This window comes from Anopheles funestus, chromosome 2RL, assembly GCF_943734845.2.
Source record: "Anopheles funestus chromosome 2RL, idAnoFuneDA-416_04, whole genome shotgun sequence".
NCBI classification, from domain to species: Eukaryota; Metazoa; Arthropoda; class Insecta; order Diptera; family Culicidae; genus Anopheles; species Anopheles funestus.
This window is the reverse complement of record NC_064598.1, coordinates 37,306,991-37,333,136: the sequence shown is the minus strand read 5'-3', so window position 1 is coordinate 37,333,136 and position 26,146 is coordinate 37,306,991. Positions and strand designations below refer to the sequence as shown.

At 43.3% G+C, this 26,146-nt stretch overlaps 2 protein-coding genes across 4 annotated transcripts in view; one reads left to right on the top strand and one right to left on the bottom strand.

Annotated features, from left to right (window-relative positions):
- Positions 1-26,146, top strand: part of LOC125761059 (dipeptidase 1) — a 129,367-nt gene that overhangs the window by 40,547 nt on the left and 62,674 nt on the right. For 2 of the 3 annotated variants that reach the window (XM_049421850.1, XM_049421849.1), the window contains exon 3: positions 16,330-17,468. The exons of the other annotated variant lie outside the window; for it this stretch is intronic. The gene's annotated coding sequence lies outside the window, so the exon portion shown is untranslated. The remainder of the gene's footprint in view (positions 1-16,329; positions 17,469-26,146) is intronic. 3 annotated transcript variants of the gene reach the window in all.
- LOC125761075 (gustatory receptor for bitter taste 66a-like) lies at positions 946-9,673 on the bottom strand. Its single transcript, XM_049421872.1, has 7 exons — positions 9,343-9,673; positions 8,580-8,760; positions 8,163-8,269; positions 6,714-6,799; positions 5,850-6,363; positions 5,636-5,725; positions 946-5,503 (listed from the first exon to the last, which is right to left on the bottom strand). The coding sequence occupies exons 1-7, from the start codon at positions 9,556-9,558 to the stop codon at positions 5,381-5,383; spliced, it is 1,317 nt and encodes a 438-aa protein (XP_049277829.1). The 5' UTR covers positions 9,559-9,673; the 3' UTR covers positions 946-5,380.

Below are 26,146 nucleotides of genomic sequence, written 5' to 3'. Positions count from 1 at the left end.
GTAGATTAAACGCGCGAAGGGAACGAAACATGAATCTTCAACGAATCGTCTTTTGAAACCATTTCATCCTTCAAACGTATCGTGGCCACATGACACGGCTATCGAGAGCCTTCCTTATCTTTGTGTGGGCTGGTGCGTTTTTCCCCAACATCGAACGATATTAATCTTCATTATTCCGTCGCACGTTACCCGTTTGCTCACACCTTACCGCTTGGTCGCTTCAGCGTGGGCGATTTCGATTAATTTATGTTAAAATATGCACACCAAATTACTTACTCGAGTTTCCCGCATTGGACGCTAGTAACTGTGCCGCTGTTTATTCGACGCACTGCTTTCGGCTCCAGATCCCCATTGACGCCCTCGGAAGGGTTGGCAATTTTTCCGTTTTGGGACCAAAAATGTTTTGGAAAGGGCAGCACAAACAAGGGAGTGATTTATGAACGGCTAGGGCGACGGTATGGCCTGCAGTGACGGTGGCAAGCTTTTTGTCGCTGGATGGTTTATCGTACCGCAAACACTAATGAAGATCGCTTTCAGTTGTCCAAAAAACGCACCCGTCAAGCAGATGGTTGGCACTTTATAGAACAAAAAAGGGGTTTTTTTGTGCGAGCTGATCGGAACGCCTTGATAGATGAAATGTATTTATCTTGTGCTGTGCTTTTTAATGATAGTGTTTCGTGCGGGCTGTTCGGGATGCAGAGCGATCTGTTAAAAAAGTTTTTTTTTAACGAACCGCTTGATTGACACGATTCAAGAGTTGATTCATCTTGATCTGTAGTTGAATATTGAGATAACAACATCGGTTACGTTTAAGTTTTAAATATAGCCTTAAGCTATATTTGTACAACATATTGTTATCCTCTACAGTTGTAACACAAAGGTTTTATGATGCTTTATACTGGATTACAAATTTGATGAAATTGCAAACATACGTTAGCAAATGGTTGTTTTCTTTTCACATTAACTGGATGAAAAACAAAGTATACCAGCAAACCCAATTCACTAAGAAAACCATTTCGATTCGATGAAATAAAGCACCGAACAACCTTTTCCGCGAATGTAAAGTAACCTTTTCACTTTAACTAAATTGAAAAACATATTTGCGCCTGTAGAAAAGATGGTCGAACTTGCAAAGAAAAACTTTAATTTTTCTATTATCTTTCACCTTTCTGTAGATTTTTGTTGAAACAGTCAGTTGTTGTTTTTTTGTTCCAAGCTAGTTCCAAGCTATAAACGAGAGAAATAAACTTCTTTCGTTTTATGTTAAGCATTGGTTTAAATGAATAAACATCATATCTTACATTGGATATACGTTTGCGAATAAATTCAATCAGCATTTAATAGGAATGAGGACAAAAAATTTTATACTCCTACAATCTTTTATATTATACAACTTGCAACGCAAAAAAACATACTATTCTGTTTTGAAAATTGAATAAAATAAATTTTAAAAGGAAAAGAACTATCAAGCGATGCGTAACAACAAACTAAACACTTTCCTATATCGAAGCCACAAAGTACTGGGCGTCTCCATCAAATAAATATGTATATCGAAGCCACAAAGTACTGGGCGTCTCCATCAAATAAATACATTTAGCAATCTACAAACTTTTTCACTCGTCGCCCTTCCTTGTTTGTTTATCCTTGAACTTAGTTTAACGCTCGAAATGCTCGACGAGAGAGAGAAGTCGGTTTCCCGACTAGCATTAGTGAGTTAAAATGCTTCAACAGCAGTCGTGTGCGAGCTTCCGTATTCGCATCAGCTGGTTGGTTTTTGGTTTTCTGCGCTTCGTGGTTTATTTTCTTTCCCGTCAATATGCTCGAACGCTGATGCTGTGGTGTGTGTGATACTTTTCCCCGTGCTTCCCTTGCATGCACAAATAGGCGCACAGCCCGAAGGAATGATTCATGAATACTTTAATCCTCTTTTCACTGTATTTCGATCGGATGACTCTTATGTCAATATTTATCCTTTTCTGTACCGCATTTGTTCATGGATTGTATTTTGAATTTCAATGCGAATCGTTAGAGTTGTAGTGCTTTAAAACTCGTACAGCATTAAACTTTCGAGCTGCTTGTTAAAACGGCTCAGCAGAGCGTGATGATACCTTATGGGGTATGTTATAATTAGGATTTTGAGCCAGTTTGCAAGAAAAATGAAACTTTTTATTTTTGTGAAATGATTTTTATACGGAATAAATTCATTGCATCAAAACATAAACATGCTTCCAGGGGTGTAAGAAACTTTTTCCACAGGTAAGGAAAAAACATAATATGCAGATCAAGTTAAACACTTTATTGCCAACGAGCAACTTGCTTCGGTGTAACGGTTTAATTTGTGCACAAAATTAACAAAAAAAAAACATTCTACACTAACCAAAAACTTGCCGCTTCCACTGCATATGTTTTCTTGTTTTTGCTGCGAATTCCTCCATGCCTCTACATGCCTAAGCTCCAACCAACCTTAGCAGCTAAGGCCACCTCTCTGTACCTGTAGAAACGAGTTTCTGTTTCCTTTTCTTTTCTGTTTTTTTGGGTTCATTTTTCGACATTTTTGTGTAACGGTCCGTTTAGCGTGGTCGCCATAACCGGAGTGAAAATGGAAATTTGCATCGGACGAGCGCATGGGTGCAGTTTTAAATGTAATAACTAGAATATTTCCAACAACCCAGCACGGAACGTTTTGCATCGCTCAGCCAAAAGTAGGGCCTTTGCATAAACAGAATGCATGTCTCGGGAAAGGGATGCCACGAATCTGCAACACTACTGTTCAACTTGGTTAGAGTAGGAGAACAGGATGCGTCTTATCGTCAGCCGAGATGAGCCATTTTAAGGATTCACGTGAAACGATGGCTAACTGTGGCTGCATTGCAAGCGCATGTCGGACGAAAACCATTCAAAGCTCCGCACTGAATGCTGAGCTTGGAGGTAACATGACCCCATGCAGAATCGACCTGCACCTCGTAAGGTTGGCAGGTGTCGGTATGAAGGCACCGAAAGAATGCCCATTGTTAAGTACATACGTTTGGGAGCTGGGAGGCAACAAAAGGGGTGCACATACAGGTTGGGCATAAAAATGCGCATACAGCTCGTGTATGTTGGCATTACAATAGGGAAGGAAAACAAAAACACGACTAGCACGGGTTCAACCCTCACCTTGGCCTCCATTTGGGAGTCGGGAACACCTTGCCTACGGTACGCTTTTGTCCGTACAATGGAACATTTGCTCGTGTGCGCTTGTAGCCGAGCATTGTCGTTATTGTTCTGTTACCTTTCTATACGCTTTGGATGTGTTGTTTTTTTTCTCTCTCTTTTCTTTACCCTTTCACAAGCACATACTGATGCCTGTTTGGTTCGTCCAACAAGGGAGCAGTTTTAATTTCTTTCCCATACACCGATTCCTTTCTATCCGTTGCACTGGAAACGACTATAGGGAGGAATCCATTCTGTTTTTTTTTCGTCGCAGTTCAACAAGCAGCAGCTTTTCTCACTTTTCCGGTTTTGCACCATTATGCCTTGCTGGTAATGGGTTTGAAGCTTTAGTTTATTATTTTTTGCTAACCTTCACCTCGGGCCTTTCACTCACATGTCCCGGGAGAGTAATCTTGGGCCCACACCAAACATCCCGTTGCCACTACTGCTCTACTTTGTAATGGTAGCAAAACGTCAGTTACAGCAACGAGCAGCAGCAGCAGCAAAAGTACAAACGGAAGGAATTTTCCTGCTTGGAAATTGTGTTTCCCGAAACGGCAAACACTTGCAACACGCAATTCGTAAAAGTTCGGCAAACCCATTTCATTGCCTTAAGTGTGGCGCTTTCGCATATCGTGTTAATTAGCGTAATGAAGCTGAGTTCTCGAATTTAAATTGCTGGTAGAACATTTTTGCATCACTCGCGTTCGCTGCACCTCTCTCCACAATCCTGCCAGCATTCAACCAGGCATCTAATGGAGGAACTTTCGTTACAGTTTTGACCGCTACACACAAAACCACTTCATGATCGTAGCTAATGATTTGCCGTTTTGGGACGCATGTTACTTCTTGCCTGGTTGGCGTTTAGAATGGATGCAAACTGTTCGCCCAACCCGTCTCCAAGAAGGAGACTCCTCAACCTTACCTTCTTCAATGGGGCCGAACTCACCAAAAGAACATCGTCTAAATGACGGTCTAATGTTCACCCATTTAAACCCGCCCGTATTCTCATGACATTTGAAAAGCCCACCATCACACCTTATCCCTCATCGCACCGCGTTAGCCCGGAGCGCATTTCGTTGTGTATAATTTCGGAATCGCCAGTAATAAATGTACTTACTTGTAATTATGGCCCCCACTGGAAGCAGGCATTAACCGGTCTTAAACGGTTTCCTTGCCCGTGTTTTCACCGGGCGCACTGTCGTCGGTGGTGGATCGGCCCCCGCCTTTTCCACCCGGTTGCGGTTAACTGCTCAAGTGTCGACGGCGACCCAGTTCTGCCAGCGCTGCGTCCTATTGTGTTTTGCCGGGAGGATGTTTTGTAAAGCGATTATTACAAACTGTTACCGGCTTAATGGCTACCGGGAGCACCGAAGCACTACCACTCATCATTGTTACCGGTGCTTAGTATGGGCGCATAGTTCCCAAGCATGACTCCACCACATTCATCTAATGCTGGGCACACGTGGTACGCACGGTGGTGTGGTTAAGTCTTCGAGAGCAATTAAATGATCACAGGTTGGTGAAGTACGTTAAACACTGCATTAAAGTGGTGTACCTCGTGTAACTTAAGGAACATGAAAATAAAGACTTGTTAATCGGTATTATTTAAAAGCATGATAGAGAAACATGAATGACTAAATCGATGATAATATTTCCGTTTGAACCAACCATTAATATTGTGTGATAATACTTAAAAATAGGGAGGATGTCGTTCATTCCATGAAATAAAAATAAACATAAAATTGCTCTTTGAATGCGCGTAATTAAACGAAGCGAAGGCGCTTTTAGCAAAAAAAGCCATCTTATTGTTTCTTCTAAAAAACCCCTAAAACTATGCAATACGTTAGACACTACGGTCCACTAGGCACCTTTGGTTCAACTGGAGACTACATTCGGCGTACTTGCTCGGTTTCTTTCTGTGTGAAAGATGATTAAATATTTCGACAGATCTAATCACTGGATTTAATTTCATTTAATTTCACATACACTTCAAACCGAACTGTGGTCATATCCTTTCACATTTGTGCATTCACATAGTGCACCGGATGGTGTGAATGTTGTTAACCTTCAACAGCGATCGATGATAGGACCACGCATAGCGCGCACACATACAGGCACGTTCGCCATTTATAGACCATCCGCCATTTATCCAAAATCCATCAGCGGGTATGCGTTCGGTTTACCCTTAGTGTGCAGAGTACTGGATTTGGCTTTTGTCATCCGACTCATCGTCATAGGTGCTGGACTGTTCTTCGGAAATTTTGAACTGTATCAAAACGATCAGGTAGGTCGTGATGGAGGAAGCAATCTGTGGGAGAGTTGACCGTCACAAAATCGTTGGAAGCAACATTAATTACGTGTTCCGGAAGCTTTGCCTTTGTTATGAGATGGAGCGGGGAGGTGGCCCTCTAACCCCGGTTTCCACTTCCGTTTCACTTACCCCCGTCAGCACGGACAGATCGATGGGAAACAGACCGTACGCGTTAAACTCGAGTGGATTTGTCACCATAAACGAAATCAGATCGTCCACCTAGAAGAACCGGGCGGTCAAAGTTCACCGGAAGAAGCAGATCGGAACGGTTTTAATATCCGCAATTTTTAATTATGACACGCCCGCACATCTATGACCAAGCAGCATCCGCACGAACACTCACCTTCTGCCGAAAGTCATCGTCAGACGATTTGGATTTCATGAAGAACAGGAAATTGATCACCTTTTTCCATTTGAGCCGTACGTTTTCACCGCTGGTAAAGAGCGACCAGAATTCGATACCGTGCAGAAACAGTAGGCTGCAGGATGCGAGCGCATAGATCTCGGACCGGGACGCTGTGAAGCCGGACTTGATGTGATTCAGCATGTAGTAGAGTTGCACGGTAACGCAGGTAAACGCGGACAGCAGCGAAAAGATGGCCTGCTTGCCGAAACACTGGTTTATCTTGACCGACAGGTCCTGCAGCATTTCGACCACCTCGCGTATATGCTGGATCGAGTCGAGCGGGCTGATGGCACGGATCTTGATGGTGGCCAACGTGGTCAGCCGGTTCAATTTACCCTCGTGCATGCTCGGCAGATGGTTGCCACCCATCGTCATGTTGAGCGTTTTGTACTGGGCGTGCCCGTGGGCCTGCGGTTGTAGGGCCAGATTTTCCACTCCGACCGGAAAATTACTACCAGAGCACAACCGAATGTTATTCAGCGCAATAGTCAAAAACGGATTCATTCCACCATCCATTTTGTTTTGTGCTGTGCTTTTTTTCTCTTATCACAATTTGTGTGGTGCAACATGGTTAACACGGTGAATAGGTTGATATTGCACGTGTGCACGAAGGTCAACCGTGGATGGTAACCGGAAACGAACAGTACGGGCCACTACCGTATATGCAATTGGGTGCAGTGTGCGTGCCTGATGAGATTCAGATTGTTACGCGGAATGAGTGTCCATACAAAAAAAAATCAAAAATGTGCCACCAGTGATAGTGATGTAGTGTGGAAAAAAATATAGTGTATGGTTGATTACTTCATGCCCCTCAGCAGCAGCATGGAACGATCCGACAGATACAGGATGCAGCCGGCGAACTGGAAACTGAACAGAAGCAATCCAAACTGATCGTGGCGAGATTTGTTTATTTCCAACATAAAAAGGAAGCAAAAAAAAGCAAGGAAAATACGAAAAGAACAAAAAACAGCTGATAGAATGTTGGCAAGCACAATGCAGGAATTTAGATAGAACATTTATCAAAATTCGCTCAAGAAACATAAAGAAGCCTTGTTTTTTTGTAAGGTTTAAAATTGTTTTTTTTACTGTTGATTTGTTGTTTTTTTGGAACTCCTCATTCAACGTGCTATCTTTTTTTGTTCTTTTTTGCTGACTTTCAAACTTCTACACGCGATTCTAATTCGCATTCGGCGTTTTCAAAGAGATTCATCCAGCAATGGTGCAAGTCATGGTACAAGCGGCACCGTAGGCACTTTTTACATTTACATACGAACGTTTCCCAGGACAAAAAAAAAGATTGAACTCCATTTTGCCACATCACGGTAGCTTTTCCGGGTGGAGCGATTAGTAGAGCGAACAAAAAATCGCACACAGCCTTTGAAGCAGGCTTTTATGGCCTTTCATCTGAAAGTCAAATTTTGCGTACGACCTTCTAATGGGTCTTACACAATGATCCTTTCGTGATGGTTTTTGGGGGGGGGGGGCTGCAGTAAAAGAGACGCTCGATCGGGGTAATTAACTTCCCGTGCACTTTTATGCACTTTTATGAGGGATTTTTTTTTTGGTTGCTGCTCTGATCGAGTTTGTTTTTGTCAGTTTGGATAAGAACGCTGCCTCGACAAGTAGCTTTGATAGTGCCCGAGTGAATTCGCTTCCATGTAGACGTACTGTGCCAGCATCAGTAAAAAAAAAAGCTTCAACAGCATTTTACAACCTATCGGGGCAGAGTTTTGTGAAGCACTTTTCTTCAAAGCATCGCATAACCTTTCCGGGGGTTAAACTACCAAACTAAAAGCAATCCAAATGCGACTCAATTGTGTGTGAAATGAATGTATGAATGTTGTTTCGAGTACTGTTTTGAATGTGTGTGTTTTTTGGAGCGCCTTTTTATACACCCAAAACTGTACGAAGGTTGCGCTGCTAGAGCTTTATAATAGCATTTTTCATTACGACTAACAAACCATTCCATTTGACGGGATTTGTTAGCGTTCGTTACCACTGCTGCCCCCAGGTGGCCAATAAACATAAAGCATCACAAAACAAGTATCCTAATGCCAATTGCTGAGACACCGACAACCATGGCAATGCATAAAACTCACTGAACGCTGGCACGAACCGTTAAAATTGACGGTTGCCAGGTTTCGGCAGCTTCGTTTACATTCGACGCTCGTTGCCTTTTTTTTTGGGGGGGGGCATTCCCTCAACAAACCCGGCCGATGGTCTGCATGGTTACGATATTGAGCTTCTTACCTTCGGCATACAGAAAGCGATCCAATAAAGCAACGTCCATATACGGTTCCAATTAACTCCGATCAAATAAGTCAGCGCAGCGATTGTACTGCCACAGGTCATGGTGACTGTATCCGCACCGTGTGTTTCCAGTGCGTTTCGTTACGATGGTGTGAAAAATAAAAGAATCGAATATGGACATCATTAGCGATGGGTGAACGATTCCCAGCCCTGCACGTTACATCACGCTTGATGGGGTTTTGTGTTTGTCCGGTGTTCATTTTTTTCTTTTACCATTCTTCCATACACTTCTAAGGGTGCAGCACAATCGCACCAACATTACAAATCACTCTAATAGAAAAGGGTCACAGCTTTGTTACGTACACACGGCTAATCACATGCCGTCGCTGGTTTTTCGCTGCCCTTGAAAATACATACCAATGCATGCCAGGATGGACACACGTCTCATTTTGATGTTTGGCATCGTGAAGGAAATACCGAACTGCGTTCGCAGCTTATCGTCACAGATGGCGAACGTGGTCAGGATCTCGTTGGCCATCGTGCGATGCCGGATGGCAAACACGAGCGAAAAGATGTAAGCGAACGAGTTGGGTATGAACTGTTAAAAGAAAGAATGAAAGTTTTCATGGTGAAATCACACTAATGTTCAATTAATAGCTACAATAGATATAATGACGTATCATTAGAAGTTAATAATTACAGTCCATGTACAGTGGTGAAAGTTGAAAATAGTTTATAGTAAGAAAACACCTCGAAAAAATAACATAGAAATCCAGAGCTAAGTTACAAGTAAACTATTACTCTGCAAGTCCAATTGTGTTTGAAATTAATATTCTAAAGTTAATAAGCCTCAAGACGGAAAATCGCCTAAATGTATGCCGTACGTATGACAAACATGTTTAAAAGTGACTGATAGCGAATGCGGATCCACTCACATCGATTTTCGTAACTGTTTTCACGGTATTCAATCAATTTTACTTCGAAACTTTAAGCCACGAGTAACAAAGGTAGTTTATTTTCCCGTCTGTTGCCCCTTGGAAAAGCTTGTCAAACACTAGTGTTGTGTATCCAGTGCGCTCAAATTGATTTGCTACGAGCGTCCTTTAAAACATTCATGCTTGATCCCGACCGGGCCCACCCCCTTCCAAGGAAGGCAACGCCACATTCGCACGTGTCTCACCTGTATCCAATTAGCGGCATTGGAAATGTCGGACGTGTTGCCACTCTGCCAGAAGATGCTCACCAAGCAGGACGAGTAGAGCAGCAGCACCGTATAGGTCGGTAGAAGCTGCTTCACGTAGCTGGCCCGCGTATTGACCGGTACCGTCGTATCGAGCGGATACGGGCACAGCCCGAACAGCTTCGAGAACAGATAGAACGATTTCATCGGCTGCATCCTCTGAACGTTTTCGGATGAACTTTCCCGGTGCAAACGGAACCGTAAATCTCGACGCTCGAACTTGCACTGATGACCGAGACCATGAAATTAATGTTTCATGCGACTAAACTTGGCGGCCAATTTCGATATGCTCCCCCCCATTCCATTATTCCTGTGCGCTTCTCTTGGGCGTCTTTACTGTCACGTTCCCAAAAGCGAATGAAACGGTCGTTAAAGGACACCATCGTTGCTTCATCGCGTACACCGTCATCATCAATATCCTCTACCTCGTGTATGTGTGTGTGTTATTTTCCGATGAGCGTACAAACAAAAGACCTTCCTCAAGATGGGACCACCACGGCTCTTATAGTACGATCAGGTTGCAACCATTCCCACCGAACGACCTGTTTTCGTTTCGTGCCGTTGCGGGATAGGACGATTACCGGACACAATGTCACCGACGCGACGACTTCAGGCATCGTTCGAGGGTTGTCCGCCGTAGGGAACGCACGGAACCAAATGCAATTATCTTTCAATTTAGATAATGCGTTTTTCCCGATCTCCATTTCCACATCGTTGGATCGTTGTCGTCGGTTTTTCGGCGTCACATTGACAGGCGGAATGACGTACAAGGATGGAACGGGTGACATGTTCCATCATTTGTTCGATGCACCGTACCCGGAAACACCGCGGTAGCGGAAGCCGTACCGTACCGTGCATGATGCACTGGAAAGCGGAGATGCCAATCTTATTAGCTGTGGTTTACTGCCCGGGAAACGATGGTTGCATATTTCACCGACCAAAAAACATGAACCTACGCCGGAAGGGGTAGATCTCGTCTCGTTGGCAGAAGGCTTCCCGTTAAGGATGTAGCACAGTTCGGGCAGTTCATTTCGCGACTATAAACTATGCAGTCAAGAGCGATCGTTTAACCATACTAGAAATGCATTTGCACAGCGTGTTCCACGTTCGTCGCACAGGGACAGGATAATTTCCAGTGAAACTCCTCCCGCAAAGCGGATGGAAAATAATTTAACATTCTTTCCGAAAACAACAGTACGGTAAATTGGCTTTCCCCCCAAAAAAAACAGCACCCACCCGCAAGGAAATTGGCATTCCAATCGAAAGGAAATGAATTCGAAAGACACTCCAATCACAGGAAGGCGCATAATTGAGTTTGGTTACTTGTCTCCGGGGTTTCGCCTGCCGGGTCGACCCGGGTGGGGGAATTCTTTCCTCGGTGAAAATGGAAACGCATCCGTTCGTTCCGCTTTTTCCTATCGAAAGTAAATAGATATTAACGATAATCAGCCAAATGAAACAAAGCCCGAAAATGTTTGGGTACCCGGGAATGTCGATTGTTCTGGCCGCCATCTATCCATACCGTTTGCGAACCGATTTTCCCACGCACATTTCCCACGGCAGAAAAACAGTCCCACGGCAAAACGTTGCTCCACAAATCGGAAGGATTAATCAACGGAACGATAGAGGATAGCTTTATTTATGGCGCACCGTGGCGTGCGCGGGCGGAAAGTGAAAAGCGAAAAGGGAAGCAAAGTAAAAACATGCCCGAAACTTTTTCCATTTGTCTGAACGGTATGTCTAGAACGGAGGGTAAAGCTCGTTCAGGCGTTTTGCTCTAGGGGTGATTTGGGGGGAAGATGGACGCTGGGAGCGAAGGGTGGATGAGTTTTCACCTTCCTCAATCAGCTTGAATCGTAACCGAACAAATTTCTTCTGTTGTGGGGTTTTTTGGTCTTAACCCACCGCTAAGGCAATGTTGCCTTCTTTGGCAAAGAGTATGGTGGAAAGTTTTTGCCACCTTCATTCCACTTTCATCACCTACCGCCTGTCCCAGCCTACCGAAAAACGTTGGCGTAATGCTGCGTACACCATTTAGCTTCATCTCGGATCGGATGTTGAACGAGCGGCAAAGAGCTGTAACTGTAATTGCGATTGGGAGGCAATGAAATTAGGAGCGAATCCTTTCAACTCAACCGAATTAGATGACAGCTTCTGTCCGGTCCGGTGGTTCCGCACCGTTGACGTTCGGTTATTTTAATAGCACCGAAATTTTCGTTTTGCGCTTTCGATTTAACGCACAGCCGGGGTTTTGCTCGATTGCTTATCAGCAGCAGTTGGAAGCAGCAGCAAACATTTCTAACGAGGACGACAATAGCAGCAAAAAAGCACAAGCTCAAATGCCCACTGAAAAACTCCCTTTTACCAAGCACGGTGACAAATGTGGCAAATAATGTACGAGTGAAGATTATTTGACCCCGACGATTACGGTTTTAGGCAGTGCTGCCGGGGGGCTTTTGAAAAGTGCAACCATCGAATCCCATCAATCAGTCCCTCGAAATGGCAAATGATTTGACTTCTTCTACCACTCCGGGTAATCCATCGCCTTTAGCCTCTTTGGTTGAATGGTATTTTTTGGGGGCAAGCTACGGTTAGAATATTAATGGGAAAATGGCTCCGGTTTTTTCCGTCTCGTTTCAACAACATTCTGGCAATCACCATCCCAGAATGCCACGCAAAACCAAATCATTTGCCGGGAAAACTCAATAGAATAAGAAATTGTTCACTCTTGATAATTTATCTAGCCTACGGTACACGGTCAAAAGAGCTGCTGCTGGTGAAGTTGTTTTGTGAGAAAGCGCTTTTCAACAGTTTTTTTTCTGACTGACTGTGTGTATATATGTGGGTGTGTTAATAGCAGAACGCATTATGCACATGAGGGATTTTAGGCTAATGGAAATCTCTTTGTTGCGATTCGCTGGTATACCGACCCGTACAGAAAACACAAAGCATTTTCCGACTCATTTCCCACTCTAAACACTATGATAAAGCCATCCAGCACATTTATCGTAGTGAGGAAAGGGAGTGGTGATGAAAAGCAGCGAAATTGGCGTGATATAAACCAAAATATTCAATTGCGAAAAAGCAATGCTCCGGCAAAATGGATCATTTGCAATCAATTTTGCAGCATCGAAACCATATTCGCCCAGTTACACAAAAACCGATGCGCGGATAAAATAACACTTACAGCAATCGTACCAAAAACCCACAATACCACACCTCGACCGTTTTGCTTAGTCTAAAAGCAAAGGTTTGTATGATACATTACACCCGCATCGAACAGTAAAATATGACGAGCGATGCAGAAAGCTTCTCCTCAACACTCCTCGCCTCGATTCGCCCCCGGAAAGGGGGAAAGCGGGTGGTAAAATTTTCATCACTACTTCCTATAGCATTAGACCGCCATCTGGCCGTGTGGTGCGCAGATATGCGATACGCTTTCATGTTTTTTTGGACACTCGTAAATAGCGCATTTCACTTACCACCGCACAACGCACTGCGGCATCGATGGTTGATTTATATTTGGCTATTGAAAAATTCATTACAATTGCTGAAAACACTCGTACAATTTAGACGATACCAAGCGGTGACGGATGTCTAATACGCGACGATACAGTGACGATTGCAATCAATGCTGCGTGAGCTGGAATTCAGTTGCGAAAAACAGCACTCGAAATTGTTTTGTTCAACTTTTGTAAAAGGGTTTCAAAGTGGTTGGTAACTCTTGTGAGAAAATGAGACTGATTGGTGCTTGGCAAATGTCAGCTTTATTACGCCAACTTCCACGGAGAAGGGATTTTCCGCCGAAGGGAACATGAACAACGTGTAACCCATTACTTGGTAAGATGTTTGTCCCTTTATCTTGGGGACGGATAAGACCAGAAGCACGGCTTAGTTAAGAAGGTGAGCTAACTTTTGGATGTACCGCTCAGCCCCACCAAACCTCTTACAATCTAATCCGAGGATCGGGAAAAAACCGAGGGGGGAATTTGTGTCACCGCTTAAAGCCTGCCATGTGTTACAGGGGTTGCGCCCGGTAAGGATCCCGCTCGAAATTTATAGCGGTTTCTTATTGGTTCAATTTAAATTTTATTCCTACCGGATCAAAGGTGAAAGTATGGTTCGCTGAGATACCGCACTAACGCGATCAAGCCTCGCACGCTTGGCTTTTCTTGAGATATTTGTGGTATACCCCTGTAAGGATTGCAAAAAAGGTTTTAAGTGAGTGGTGGAAAGCTTAACAATGTCCTTCCACCACACGATGCCGAATGTAGCCAGAAAACCCTTTTTGTGAAGAAATGCGCAAATTTCGGTTAAAAAGGTTACGAAACACTGCGGGAGACACAAGTACGAGATTTTTTTTTTGTTTTGCTTGCCTTTTTCAAACCCACGATATCCCACGATTTGCAGTACGGAAAAACAATTTTCCGATTTACTACAGGCTTGTGACCGGGCTTTTTATGAAAGCGATAAAATCTGTTAATTTAATTCTTGGTCCCTTAGGTAAGAAAAAAAAAAGCATCCACTAGTGCATACTTTCGGGGTGCGCTTGGTGAACACTGGTTTCGGGGTCCGTGTACGTCATATTTTGTACTTTAAAAACCATGCTCACATACATGCACAATCTGCTAAATGGGACTGGCAGTGAGTGGTATAAAAAGCAGCTTACATGGCTGTTCGAATATCTCCCCATGTCAGCTAGAATCCATTTTTTAATCTCACTGTACTGCTATAATGGTTAAATGTTCCCATGATCGTAGCTTTCAAATGGAACAACTGCTGCCGCACTCAAACCGGGAGCGAATCTTCCGTCCCAATTCCTTTTTGCCGGCGATTTGCTCCGTTTCTCTGTCGGGGGCCATTTCCTGATAAGGAAAATGCAAATTAAAAGTGTGCTTAAGAGTAGGGAATGATTCACAAGCCTAGACCCTAGAAGGTACGTGGCTCGGATGGTTGAACCTAAGCGGGATGGGGAAATGACATACCCTAAAACAACGGAATGGCATAATAATAAGAAAACAAGCGACCAAAATGCAAGATGCGGAAAGGGGTGAAGAAGAAAAAAAAGAAGCCATAATTAATATTCCATTTCACTCCCATTTGCCGTACGAAGCGTTCACTTGTCAAAGCGCATCAGGATGGGCTTTCCTCATTCAAGTGTTGCTTGAGGATGGTTAAGAATCGCAACGGCAGGTAGGATTGGTTGGTTTTTAGACCCGTTTTTGTTTTCGTAACACAAATCCAACAATGATGACAATTTGATGGACATTTCGTGAATTAGTAAACGACATACCGAGAACCCGATGGTTGATGAGGGATTTGTAGTTGTCAACGCGTAAAATCCATCCCCAACACCCGAACACTAATGGTTTTGAAGTGCGAAAAAGGTGTGAATACAATACACGTATACAAGGTGTTTGCAAAAACAATGTTTTTTGCATTTGCGTTTAGAACTTCTGTTCCATTGACTGCTTCTTCATTCTATCAGCGTTTGATTTTGGGGCGTGATTCGATAAAACGCTACAACGCATCGGCAATAACATCACACCACGACAGCGCTGACCATTTGCAAGCTTGTAAGCCAACGTAGTGGGCTGCTGATGCCTCTTTTGCTAAAACTGAAGCACTCTCAGCGCTATACTAACTGCCGGACAAATGAAACTGATTAGGAACGGATCGGATAGAATTTATTACCACCATCGCATTCGGACCGGGCCGCTGCCAGCTGCTACTGCCGTTTGTTGGCTGACACTGACTTGAATTATTGATGAGTCACAACACCGCAACGACACACGGGATCGATCATCGAGCGAGATTCTCGATCCGCCGGGGTTTTATCCCCAAAAACCGACAACGGTCCATCCCATTAACGAATCCAGAGCTACCGTCTTGCTAGCCAGCTGGGACAGTAATCATTTTCTGATAAATGGCACAATTCCACATTCGGGTCAGCGCTTCAACTCAAATCACTTCCGTTGTGTGAGCTCTCAGCAGCTCGCGTATCGGAATTGCGCACGACGACATGGCAGACATTCCTGAACCGGGTTTTGTGGATCCATCGGGCACTCGGGACACTGTACCGGCCCATTGTACGTTCTGATACGGATACGCGTACGGAATAGGCAAGTCCACCTGACCGTAAAGAAATAAGAAAATCAACCGACCGTAGCGGAAACCCTAACCCGATGGACCCGATTTGGACTTTTTGGTTTTCTCTTCCTTTTTTCCTTTTGTTATTTCACTCTCTTACTTCCAACAAAACGATTTCGGTTGTGCTGTCGAAAAGTCGCATCAATTATGGGACCTTAGGAACGTTCTTTCGGTCTTTTTTCTTGCTTTCCGGTTTGTGTGTTATTCGTTGCTGTTCCCTTTTGCTAAAAAGATATTCCGCAATAAGGATCTTACCCCAAACGCATCGTCTCAAGGGGAGGGAATCGTCACTCTAACGCAAAAAAAAAAAACACACAAAGCGAGGACAGGATTGCCTGCTTTTTTGCGCTGTTATACGAAAAGTTACCCCAAACCCGCAAGTGAAGTGAAAAACCGCTTCGGTCATCATGTTGCACAAGAAATGGTGTGGTAAATGATTTCGAACTTCCACGACCGCTCTGCACACGATGCGACATCGAAGAAAAGGGACCCAGATCTTCAGAGAGCTTTAGACATTGAGGTTGAAAGGGCGATCGTTCGATTGGCGAAGGAGCTTTTTGTTGCTGTTTTTTTGTTGTATCCTGGTTTGATCCTTTTGTCGGTTCATAGAACCGGGTCGACTTCTTTGTAGAGGTCATAAAAACTTTTGTCGCACATCGTGTGCCATGTTTTCGCAACACATTACTGATGCTGTTAGTAGCTGCTTACTAGATCTACTCCTTTCCTTTTTTGTTTATAGTGAGTAAAAGCGTTCTTTATTTTTATTTCTTCTTTCAGATACGGTAGGAGCTATATTTCAAGGACCTTCAACCAGTGCTGTGAACACTCATTGAGCTAGAAGCTAAGAAGCTAATCGAGGACCGTGCGGCTAGAAATGCTAAGGTTGTTAAGAGTACAAGAAAGGCGACAAAAACACATTTCTCCTCGTGACTGTTTCATGGCATATCGAAAGGGCATAAATTAGAAATGCAATAAATTATCAATCTGGACCAGCCGGTTCAAGCCTTTCGGGACCCGGCAAACTCCCCCGTCCAGGGGAATCAACTTGCTCGGAGACATTCTACCCACTCAAAACCTTCCAACCGGGAATAAACCCTTGGGATGAAGAAAACTGTAAGCTGTTCCCATTACGAAGAAGTCATAGTACCCTAACCGAGCTTTATCATACATTCCGTGTATATGTGTATGTGTGCGTTCGTGTGTGATTTGATGTTAAAAAGTGTGACCATACATTCGTTGGTGTTGTGTAAAGTGTGTGAGTGGAAAGTATTTAACGTGAATGGTGAAGAAGGTTTCAATCCCTTTTCTCTCGTGCTCATTTCCTTCAAGCTTCCTTTACTCACACCTTTACTCGTGCGATTTCTATTAGACCAGTTCCGTTTTCGAAGGCACAAGATAATTCCGAGAGGTTCCAGAATGAGGCTGCAGTTCTAGGGTTGCCCCACTAAGTGCTGTTGACGACGAGGTGCGTCTTCTTTTGAGCGCGATAAGCGTAAAGTCAGTGAGCATCTTTTGATCGAGGATGAGCGAGCCAAAAAGAAACAGTGCCACTTGTGTATGCAAAAAATAAAAAATAAAACGCCACCAAACAGTAACCATAGTGGCACTAAGAAGCACTAGAAGTTGTTGAATGAATAGAGGTTGATAGAAAATGGTGAAGTTAGGGAAAGGAAAAAAAGCACCCAAAACAGAAGAAGAAATAAAAAGAAGCTCCGTTCAGAAAACGACCCTTTTCATGCAAAAGGATTAACCTTGTGCCCGAGGCGTATAAAATCATAACTTCAAGTGGAAGCAATCGGGTAAGAACCGGCAAGTAGTGGAACGTCCGATGCAGTGAAACCGGGGAAAGAAAAATCCTTTCATCCACCAGAACCAGGTGTAGGTAAACTGGGCGAACGCTTTCCGATAGCCGTAAGGTATGTACATGCCCGCATTCGACGGGAAGATTTGCTGTAGGCAGTGGATGATGCTGTTGATTTTTGCTTAATGGGACAAACCAGAACCCTCTGCGGCTATGTTGGTGTTGATCCCGTTGCGTTTTGCAACCGAAGTAGGGAAAATTCGCCCCAGGGCAATGGCAAGCCCCCACCCCTCCCCTTTTAGATGATGTGCCCCCCGGGAGCAGTTTGTTTGAGGTGTGCTGCCTAAACATTTGTCATGTCGTCGTGCCTGGGCAAGCCCCAGGTACTCGGTTTGTGGTTCTCGGACTTGGGTTTTAAATATTTATCATATCTCCCCTGGCGTCTTACAAAGGGAAAATTCTTTCCTGTCGGAAGGTTGATTTTTTTTTCTTTTGGTCTCCGGTACGAAAAACGTACCGGTCGGTTGGGTAATGATTGAGGTGTGCTTCAATCTTTTATGTACGCTCGTACCATTCATCTTTCCTGCTGATGTCCTCTGCTCTGATGGGCTGAGTAAAAATTTGCCAGCAAAAGGTCATTGATAGATGACGAGCTGAATCACATTCCTGGGAATAATGCAAAACAATTTGAAGAGGGGGGATGGAAATAAGTTTGGTTTTTGGGGAAATGTTTGCAGTTTAAAAAGCTTGCAGGTTAAATTTATTTCATAACACTTTCGGGAATTGAATAAAATGACACACATTTGTTGACTAATGAAAAAGGAGCGCTAAAAACATGCTAATGATGCTATTTTAAACGATTGATCGTTATTTATAGTAAATGATGAATTAATTTAATATTGAAATGACTTTTTTTGTTGCAAACAATTAGAGTTAAAACAAATTTAGTTTAAAGCAATATTTTTGCAGCACACATTGCATACCTTTAGGCGTGGTTATTCAATTTCTGTATTTAGAACCATTTTTACATGAATGCTAATAAGGAGCATTATTTTGAGTGTTCATCAAAAATATGCAAAAATAAAAAAAAAATCCTTCTTATAAAATTATCCTACCATCATATCCTTGACCACGATTTATAGTGGATCATTTGCACCACTTGTGATGGGGAATCCGGAGAGAAATAAATCCCCCAAAAGAGACACACACACCACCGATTACCACCGTAATGAACCACTTCATTTTCCGAAGACAGTGAGCCAACGATTGAGCCATTCAGTAGCAATTTTTCCAAGTCTTGCTTTACCGTCCACTTGTGACTTTCACTTCACTTGAAATGCTGCCAAACCCATTTTTGCTTCTTTGTCTTCCACGCAGCACTACGGGGAGGTGTGTGTGTGTGTGTGTGCCGAATTCGGAATGTATCAACTCTCGACTGCTCCTCCACTTAACTCGATTGATCCATTATTCAATCAGCCAAATAAAAGCTTAGCCCACTCTTGCTCCCGGCAAGCCACACCCAGAACACCGAAGAACGACGGCTTTCGCCAAAAACTGGAACCCGGCACGATTGGGGGGAATGTTTCGCCTTTTGTTTGTTCGTTTCGTTGATTTGTGGAAAGTTTAACTTTTAAAATGAGAAAAGCTAACACAACCGTTCTGGTTGGTATTCGTTTTCTGATGCTAGCTGAAATGACCAACGATCTGGCATCGCACAGTAAAAGCGCATCGGAGAAACATGCAGCAGAAAAGGTAGCGAACTGCCACTACACACGCATTCGTATAGCAGCATGTTAAAAAGGAAAAGAAAACATTTTCCACCGGGCACCGGATTGTACAAACTGTTCCCTTTGCTGATAAAGCTGGTAAAGCTTTTTTGGAGCAGCTACGAATGGATCCCGTACCGAGCGGTCTAAAGTGTGGTGATTGGGCCCGGTGGAGTCACTTCGCCGTCAATTTCGATGAGTACCAACTGACTGATTGGTTCGTGTTGGACGTGAGTGGTTGCATTGATGACAGGATGTGCAGCCAGTTTCGGGCTGGATGATGATGATGATGTTGAACGAAAAGGGCTAAATGCACTTCCACTTGCAAGCTTACAACCGACGCATAACTATAGCGAAATGGAGTGAATTGGTCCAGTTATGCTGTCACCATGTTTCCTGAGCTTTCTAATGCAGTTTTGCTGTCTGTGTGGTTCGTCTTGTTTCATTTCCCATCTAATTCATATGACAGAAAAAAAGTGTAGTGCAACAGAGTAGTTGTGTCCACTTGCTATTTCGCTCCATTGCTGCATGTACTTCACAATCTATGGCTACAGCACTCATCGCTATCACTTCCAGTTACTGGTTAGCCAAAGTGGCCCTTAAAATAACGTTCACTTTTGCAAACTACCCCATTCCTCTCGACGCAGAGACTTTTCAGTTTCTGTGTTTTGTGTGTGTGTGTGTGCGGTGAAACTGCCACGCAGCAATCGTGTCGGTCTACTTGCTAAAGTGTATGCCACAAAACGAACCAATCGTACTGCCGACACATTCATGTGACACTGGCGTTGGTGTAAGAAAAAAATGCGGAAAAACATCGCAACAAGACAAAAAAAAACCACCCGTACATACACACACATTCGACAGCCGGAAACACCCTAAAACGAGACGTTTCTGTAGCCACAGGGCAAACTGCGGCAAACGCAGCAAAGGTAAACATTAAACATTCATATGTCTGGTGTGCGCATTCTTCCGGTCCCGCGTCTGGACACCGCGCGACAACATCCGATCCGATCGTCGCTGAAATGTTGCATATCGTGCAACTGTCAATGCCCGATACGGTTGGAAAGATGGATGGATTGAAAGTAAACCTGAACGACGTGAGCGTAAAATTGAAACATGTGCAGCGCGTTTGACGGAAAGCGTTCAATCGCTCAAAACGAACCGGACCCGGAATGGGTTTGTGACGTGTGGGAAATATGTTGCGCTTGTTTTTCATCCCCACACTACACGGGACACGTTTTATGTGACAGGTTTCCTTAACAAAAAACATCAATTTTTACTACGTTGTCACCTCATGCATGGTGCGCTTTTCGGGGCTTTTAGTTAAAATTGCCGTATGACCTTTTCAATATAGGAATAAGAAAAACGAAACGGTTGTTTAGGTTATATAGCTAGAACGAATTATCTGTTATAACTTTTTCATACATTATTATATAATCACTAGAAGGCTGATAGATAAAGTTGGAATAAAGGTTGGCAAAATGAAAAATTCTCTTGATAATTGTCTTTTATCAGAATTGAGGTGAAAAGTTGAAGTAATTTCGCTTTGAACATTCATTAAAACAACTGGAAGTACAAATCACTTATGCTCAAATGAACCGTGAAGAATTCTCGTAATTGTAATAGAATAATGAAGTAATAATAAATATTTATCAAAACCTCAATCATCTGCGTTCAAAATACCATAAGAAGATGAAATTGGCAGCTCTTCAGAAATATGAATGATGTCTGTATCGCTTTCTTTACAAAGCGAAAGCATCTTTTTCCCACGAAGATTGAAATGACAGATCATTTTCAAAAGAATGTTTTACAAATAATTTCAGATCTTTAAATCCACCGAAGCAAAAATGAAACAAAAAAAACTTCCTGCTTATGTCCAGTGGTTCATTGAATCGTGTGGGTAGTGTTTAGAAATCAGTAATCATATCTTGAGAATAACTTCAAACAAAAAAGAACTTTTAACCCACGAACGATGTGGTGAGGGTTGTACTGCACACTGTTCGTATGTTCTCTTTTCTTTATTTTTCATCAAAACCCCTAATAAGACGAAATTATTTTATACATATTTCACTTCACTGTGCTGCTTTGCTTACAGCACTGCAGTGAAATAAAATTCTTAACTCTCGACCGTCCGCCAGCATCAAAGTACTCCCATGGTACGCCCTAAGCCAGTAAAATCCTTCACCGAAAAGATTTCAGCTCCAAAATATGACCCAACCAATGGCTAACGTCAGTCTAAAAACTAAAATACCAACAAAAAAAAACTTTACTCTTTCTCCGCTTGTCCGAAAGCAGTAGCACGGACGTGTCCTTTAAAAAATAAATCTTAATGAATCCACACTACCACGATGGTCTGCCTCGTGCTACGATCCTTTGAGCAGAAGTTATGAAGCACTTTACTTTTGAGCCGAGACATCGTAAATGACACATTACGCTTCACGGCGCATTCGAGTTTTGGTTCTTCCTAGTGCAACAGCGTCTAACGACCATCAGTGAATGCACACGAACCTCGGACGTGTTTTTTTTTTTTTTTTTTTTTTTTTTTTTTTTTTTTTTTTTTTTTTTTTTTTTGAGGGGGAAACAGGAAAAAACTTACAATGTTTTCTGTTTTATTTTTATTTTCCAACCCTCTTCATGTAGTATACGGCTGTGTAGTCGGGTCAGCTGGTGCTGGTGCAATCGTAATTTAGTATTTGGCTGCTCGAAGGATTAGGACACCGCGCCGCTATATGCCACTTCCACAGCAATGCGAAAAAGTAACGAAACCGGTTCCATCCGAATGTACGAGACGAATGTCCCAAGAGTAAGCTGGCAGGATTTGTGGTGCAGAACTGGTTTTCATGAAACCGAAAGTCCAAACCAGTCCGCTCAACAGCTAGGTACGGAATCGGATTATTTATTGGTAATAACTCATCCTTCTGGGGCGTTTTTTTTGTGTGTGCTGTGACACCACAGCATCAAGTGTATAAGGGGCTTTCCGGCAACCCGGCACGGCCAAAAAAGAAGTCTAATCAATGTTTTTCTTCATCTACTTCGTTGGATTCAGTGGATTAAGATCTTACGGAACGGTGAAACTGAGGCTAAGTTCATGAAATAACAACATCCGTACAAGCGGTAGGACATCCTCAGCACGACAGTTAGGGTGTAGTAAGGGAATTGTCTTACTATGGATAATTAAGATAGATAATAATGATGTCATCAGAACAGCCAATTCCATAGCGCAAGAGTTGTTGGGGAGCGCTCACCACCAGCATTCAACCCCATGGTCAACATTGCAAACGAGTCACATTTTTTGGCACGTGATTCCAGCACTAACGTCGCTTCCTTTCACAACTTTTGGAAATTCTATAGAAATAATGTGTTCCAACTATCCGAGCACAACCAGACTCATACATAACATCTACCCTGTATTCAACAGGGCTTTGAGGTTATGCATCTTCTAAGATCACCTCACTCGCTCACTCACTTTCCGAGAAATATCTGGACAGATTTGCGTGATAACTAATGGTCTTTCTGAAGCGAGTCATGTTTGTGTGCGCTTCATAGCCATTGGGGAGAGAAGAGGAAAGAAAGAAAAAAACGCAACCTACCAGCCACCGACAAACAAGAAACGATTTCCGGGACTCACCGCTTCCGGTATGCGGTATGCCTAATGGAAACGAATGGTAAATGATCCTGCGATAGAGCGGAACGATTTATCTCGGCTTACTTTTAATGAGCTAGAAAATTAGATAAGTAATAGAGCGCTCCGTAATTAAGCACTTTCGAGCCAGGCAATCATTTCTGATCGTAGTACCACTTCAGCAGTAAGTGGAATCGAACATTGCAACGCGATCGAATGCGTTCGAATCCGCTCGGATACAGGTGATAAACTGCCATAATCTTCTATCCCGAGTGCCTGGAGCCCGGGGAGTTGGAGCTTCATTTGACACATTTCCTTTGAACTGCATCGGTCCGCCCCTTTTGTGGCCAGTGAAGCAAAAATAAACCCATCAATCAATGGCTTCCATATTAATGAAGCAGTTTTCCGTTGTGGAATTGGTTTCCGTTTTTTCATTACAGACAGAGCGTTGTTTTCGTGGAAGGTTTCGCATACCGGTCCCGGTGATTGTTGACAGCTTGGGGTGTTGGTTTTGGAATTCTCATGAGACCTGGCAAATCTGACCATTCCCCTAATCAGGGTTGACATTTCAGATGTTAGAATGATACGCGATCTGTACCAGGTGATTCTTGTGATTCTAGGAACTGTCACAGCCCACACTGTACAGCTGTACCCCTAATGGAAAGAACCCATCAACCAGACAAATACTGGCAGGTGACCTCGCATCAAGCACACCACCTTGCTTGTAAGCTGCCCACCTCAACCAGTGTTTACAATCTCAAACGGAAATCAAAATGTCATCTTTTGTACGTAACCATCGTCAGCGTTATCATCGCCGGTCCTGATTCGGGCTGGTTCCGTAGGTCCCGTATTTCCTGACCATCGAACGACAGTCTTTTGTTCCTGCGAATGGGTCGTGTACACGTAGCCAGGTATCCGGCACAAAAACGTGACTGTCCGTATGAAACACAAACGAACCCTCTTAGACGGTTGTCCACTCGGAATGGAAATGCTTCGATATAGTTATCATTGGGATTACCATTGGCCAAGTGGCTAGGCTGGTTTCGGCAACCAGGCCAGCACTTTTGCTGTACACGATTGGCTACCATTCTCGCTTGACCTAAATGCTAGACGTCCAATGCTAGCACGATGGAATAGAAATAACTTTCATCGCTATCCAGCCGGAGCTGGTAGGTGTGGTACCAGGAGAACCTGAAACACTACCGGAAACGATAGCCTGAAGCAGGAACAAAAACCAAAATGGCGAGTGCTTCAACACAAAGAACCATTGCCGGCAGACAATTGAATTGCTGTACTTTCACTGGAAGTAGAAACCGATACGCATCCCAGAACCTGTCATTAAGGACACCCAATTTACATTCGGAGTGCCAACCCTTCTCCGCAAAGTGTGTGAAACTACGTGTCGGACATTTTGTACGCCATACCATGACAAAAAGGAAAGGAATATAGTATCAATGTTTGGTATGTTGAAGAAACAGAACCATTGTTTGGAGTGCTTTCCGTAACAGACATATCTCACATTTCATCACCCCGATCGAAATCTGCAGCTGGACGACACAACCTCAAGATCTTGCATTCTTCCTCTGTATGTGTGTGGCAGACACACAGCTCCTATCAAGGAATGTAATCCAAACCTAAAGTTACCCGTGTAGTTACGGGGTTTTTGCAGCTGCTTAATGCTTAACTTTTGACTCCATTTTTCAACCTGCAGCTAACAAAACCCAAAACGAACGGCAATGAAGTACGACCGTTGTTTCCCAACGCGCTCCGGCGTGAGAAATGACCTTACCATTCCGGTTTCCTCACGCTGTACGCTACTCATGATGATGTTCCCGTTGATGATAGGAGTGATTATGTTGAAAGACGAAACTTTTGCACTTGACGAAGGTTCCTTCGTTCTGATACGGTGCCCGAGACCGTTGCCGAAGTACACGCGTGAACGATGTAATCCGACATCCGAGTGGGTCACCGGTACCGGAACTCCACGGCACGAAGGGACACGCCACTGCCAATCAACGTGTTTGACAGTTGGGTCCTTGGGTGGGCGTTTTGTGAAGGGTTTTAAAGTTTCCAACCGTATCGTCCCTTTATTGTGAGCTGAACCGCTCAATTCACCGCACTGCCACTGACAGCCGGCAAAATGCACACCGCTTTACGACTGTTAATTGTTTTTTGACGACTTTTTTTTTAATGTGTGTTATCGTTCTGGGGTTCATTTGCACAATTTTAAAAGGAGTGTTTAGCTAATAAACCTACATGTTATGAATTTCTATTTAAACTTTTAAAGCGAGGGAACAAATTTCAATTTCACTCAAACATTTCATGTATATTTAGTCTTTCTTGGAACTATTTTCTTACCCTTTTTATCGTTACAAGTAAAGAATAAAGGAACCTTTTATTGCTTTTTGTTATTTTATTTCATTCGGGTGTGTTTTTTCTTTTCGATAATCAGGTTCTTAATATTCTCCAGCCAATATTTTCAAACTTACCAAACACCCATTCGTTTGATCACCGATTCCTTATCGACCATGATCGGTGGTTGTTAGCATTTCTACTTTGGCTTATTTAAAACAGTTATCCCACTCTCATTTCTACCCTTCTATGAAGAGCTGTGACTAACCGCAATGAAACAACATGTTTGCGTTACGAATCTATTCCGATGTTTTCGCATTCACAAGCAGCGCTTCCCTTTTTTTTTCTTTTGGCAGAAAATGATAAAGAATAATGAAATTCTACCATAACTAGAATCATACCTTCACGAAACACTCGTTTCGAAACTGTTATTCGAGTATTTTAGCAAACCCTTATCATGCGTTTTTTTTACCTTTCCATTTTCTTGATACACTTTCCACGCATCATTGATTGGATTATACAGTTCCATCGTTTCTGTTCGTGTGGCCATGTCTGCCTTTCTTAGAAACGATCGAAAACGATTCGATTCCGTATCGATTTAACGGTAATATGAAAATATGTTCGTTTGTGTTCTTCCTCTCTCTAAACGAATTCTTTCCCTCTTCTTCATCATCAGTGTCACCGCTTGTAGTCAATTTTAACCCACGCTTGATTCAACTTTATCAGTCGATAACCTCTTCAAGCATCATTTACGCTCTCCCACTCTTGCTAGGAGAACTAGTTCATACCCTAGGCCGCACATAAGGGGAAAACTTTACAGCCAGGAAAGGGTTCCCTGGTTAGTGATACCATTTTACCATACCAGGCGCGAAAAGTTCCGCTGAAGAATTTCTCAATTCACGCTCGATACAATAAATAAAATTATGGTTCATCTCGAGAGCTAGAGAAACTCACGAAACGGAGCAGGGTAGTGACAGTTGTATATCCAAAAACAGGATCCAAGTGGCTGCGTGGTTGAGCGTCACATGCTCGAACAAGCGCGTAAGACAAACC

Coding starts and splice junctions, on each gene's coding strand:
- LOC125761075 (XM_049421872.1), bottom strand. CDS start 9,558: ATGCAGCCGATGAAATCGTTCTATCTGTTCTCGAAGCTGTTCGGGCTG. Junction 6,800..8,162: donor TCGCTTTCTGTATGCCGAAG/GTAAGAAGCTCA, acceptor CGCCACGATCAG/TTTGGATTGCTTCTGTTCAG. Junction 5,504..5,635: donor ATCTGTCCGTGCTGACGGGG/GTAAGTGAAACG, acceptor ACTCTCCCACAG/ATTGCTTCCTCCATCACGAC.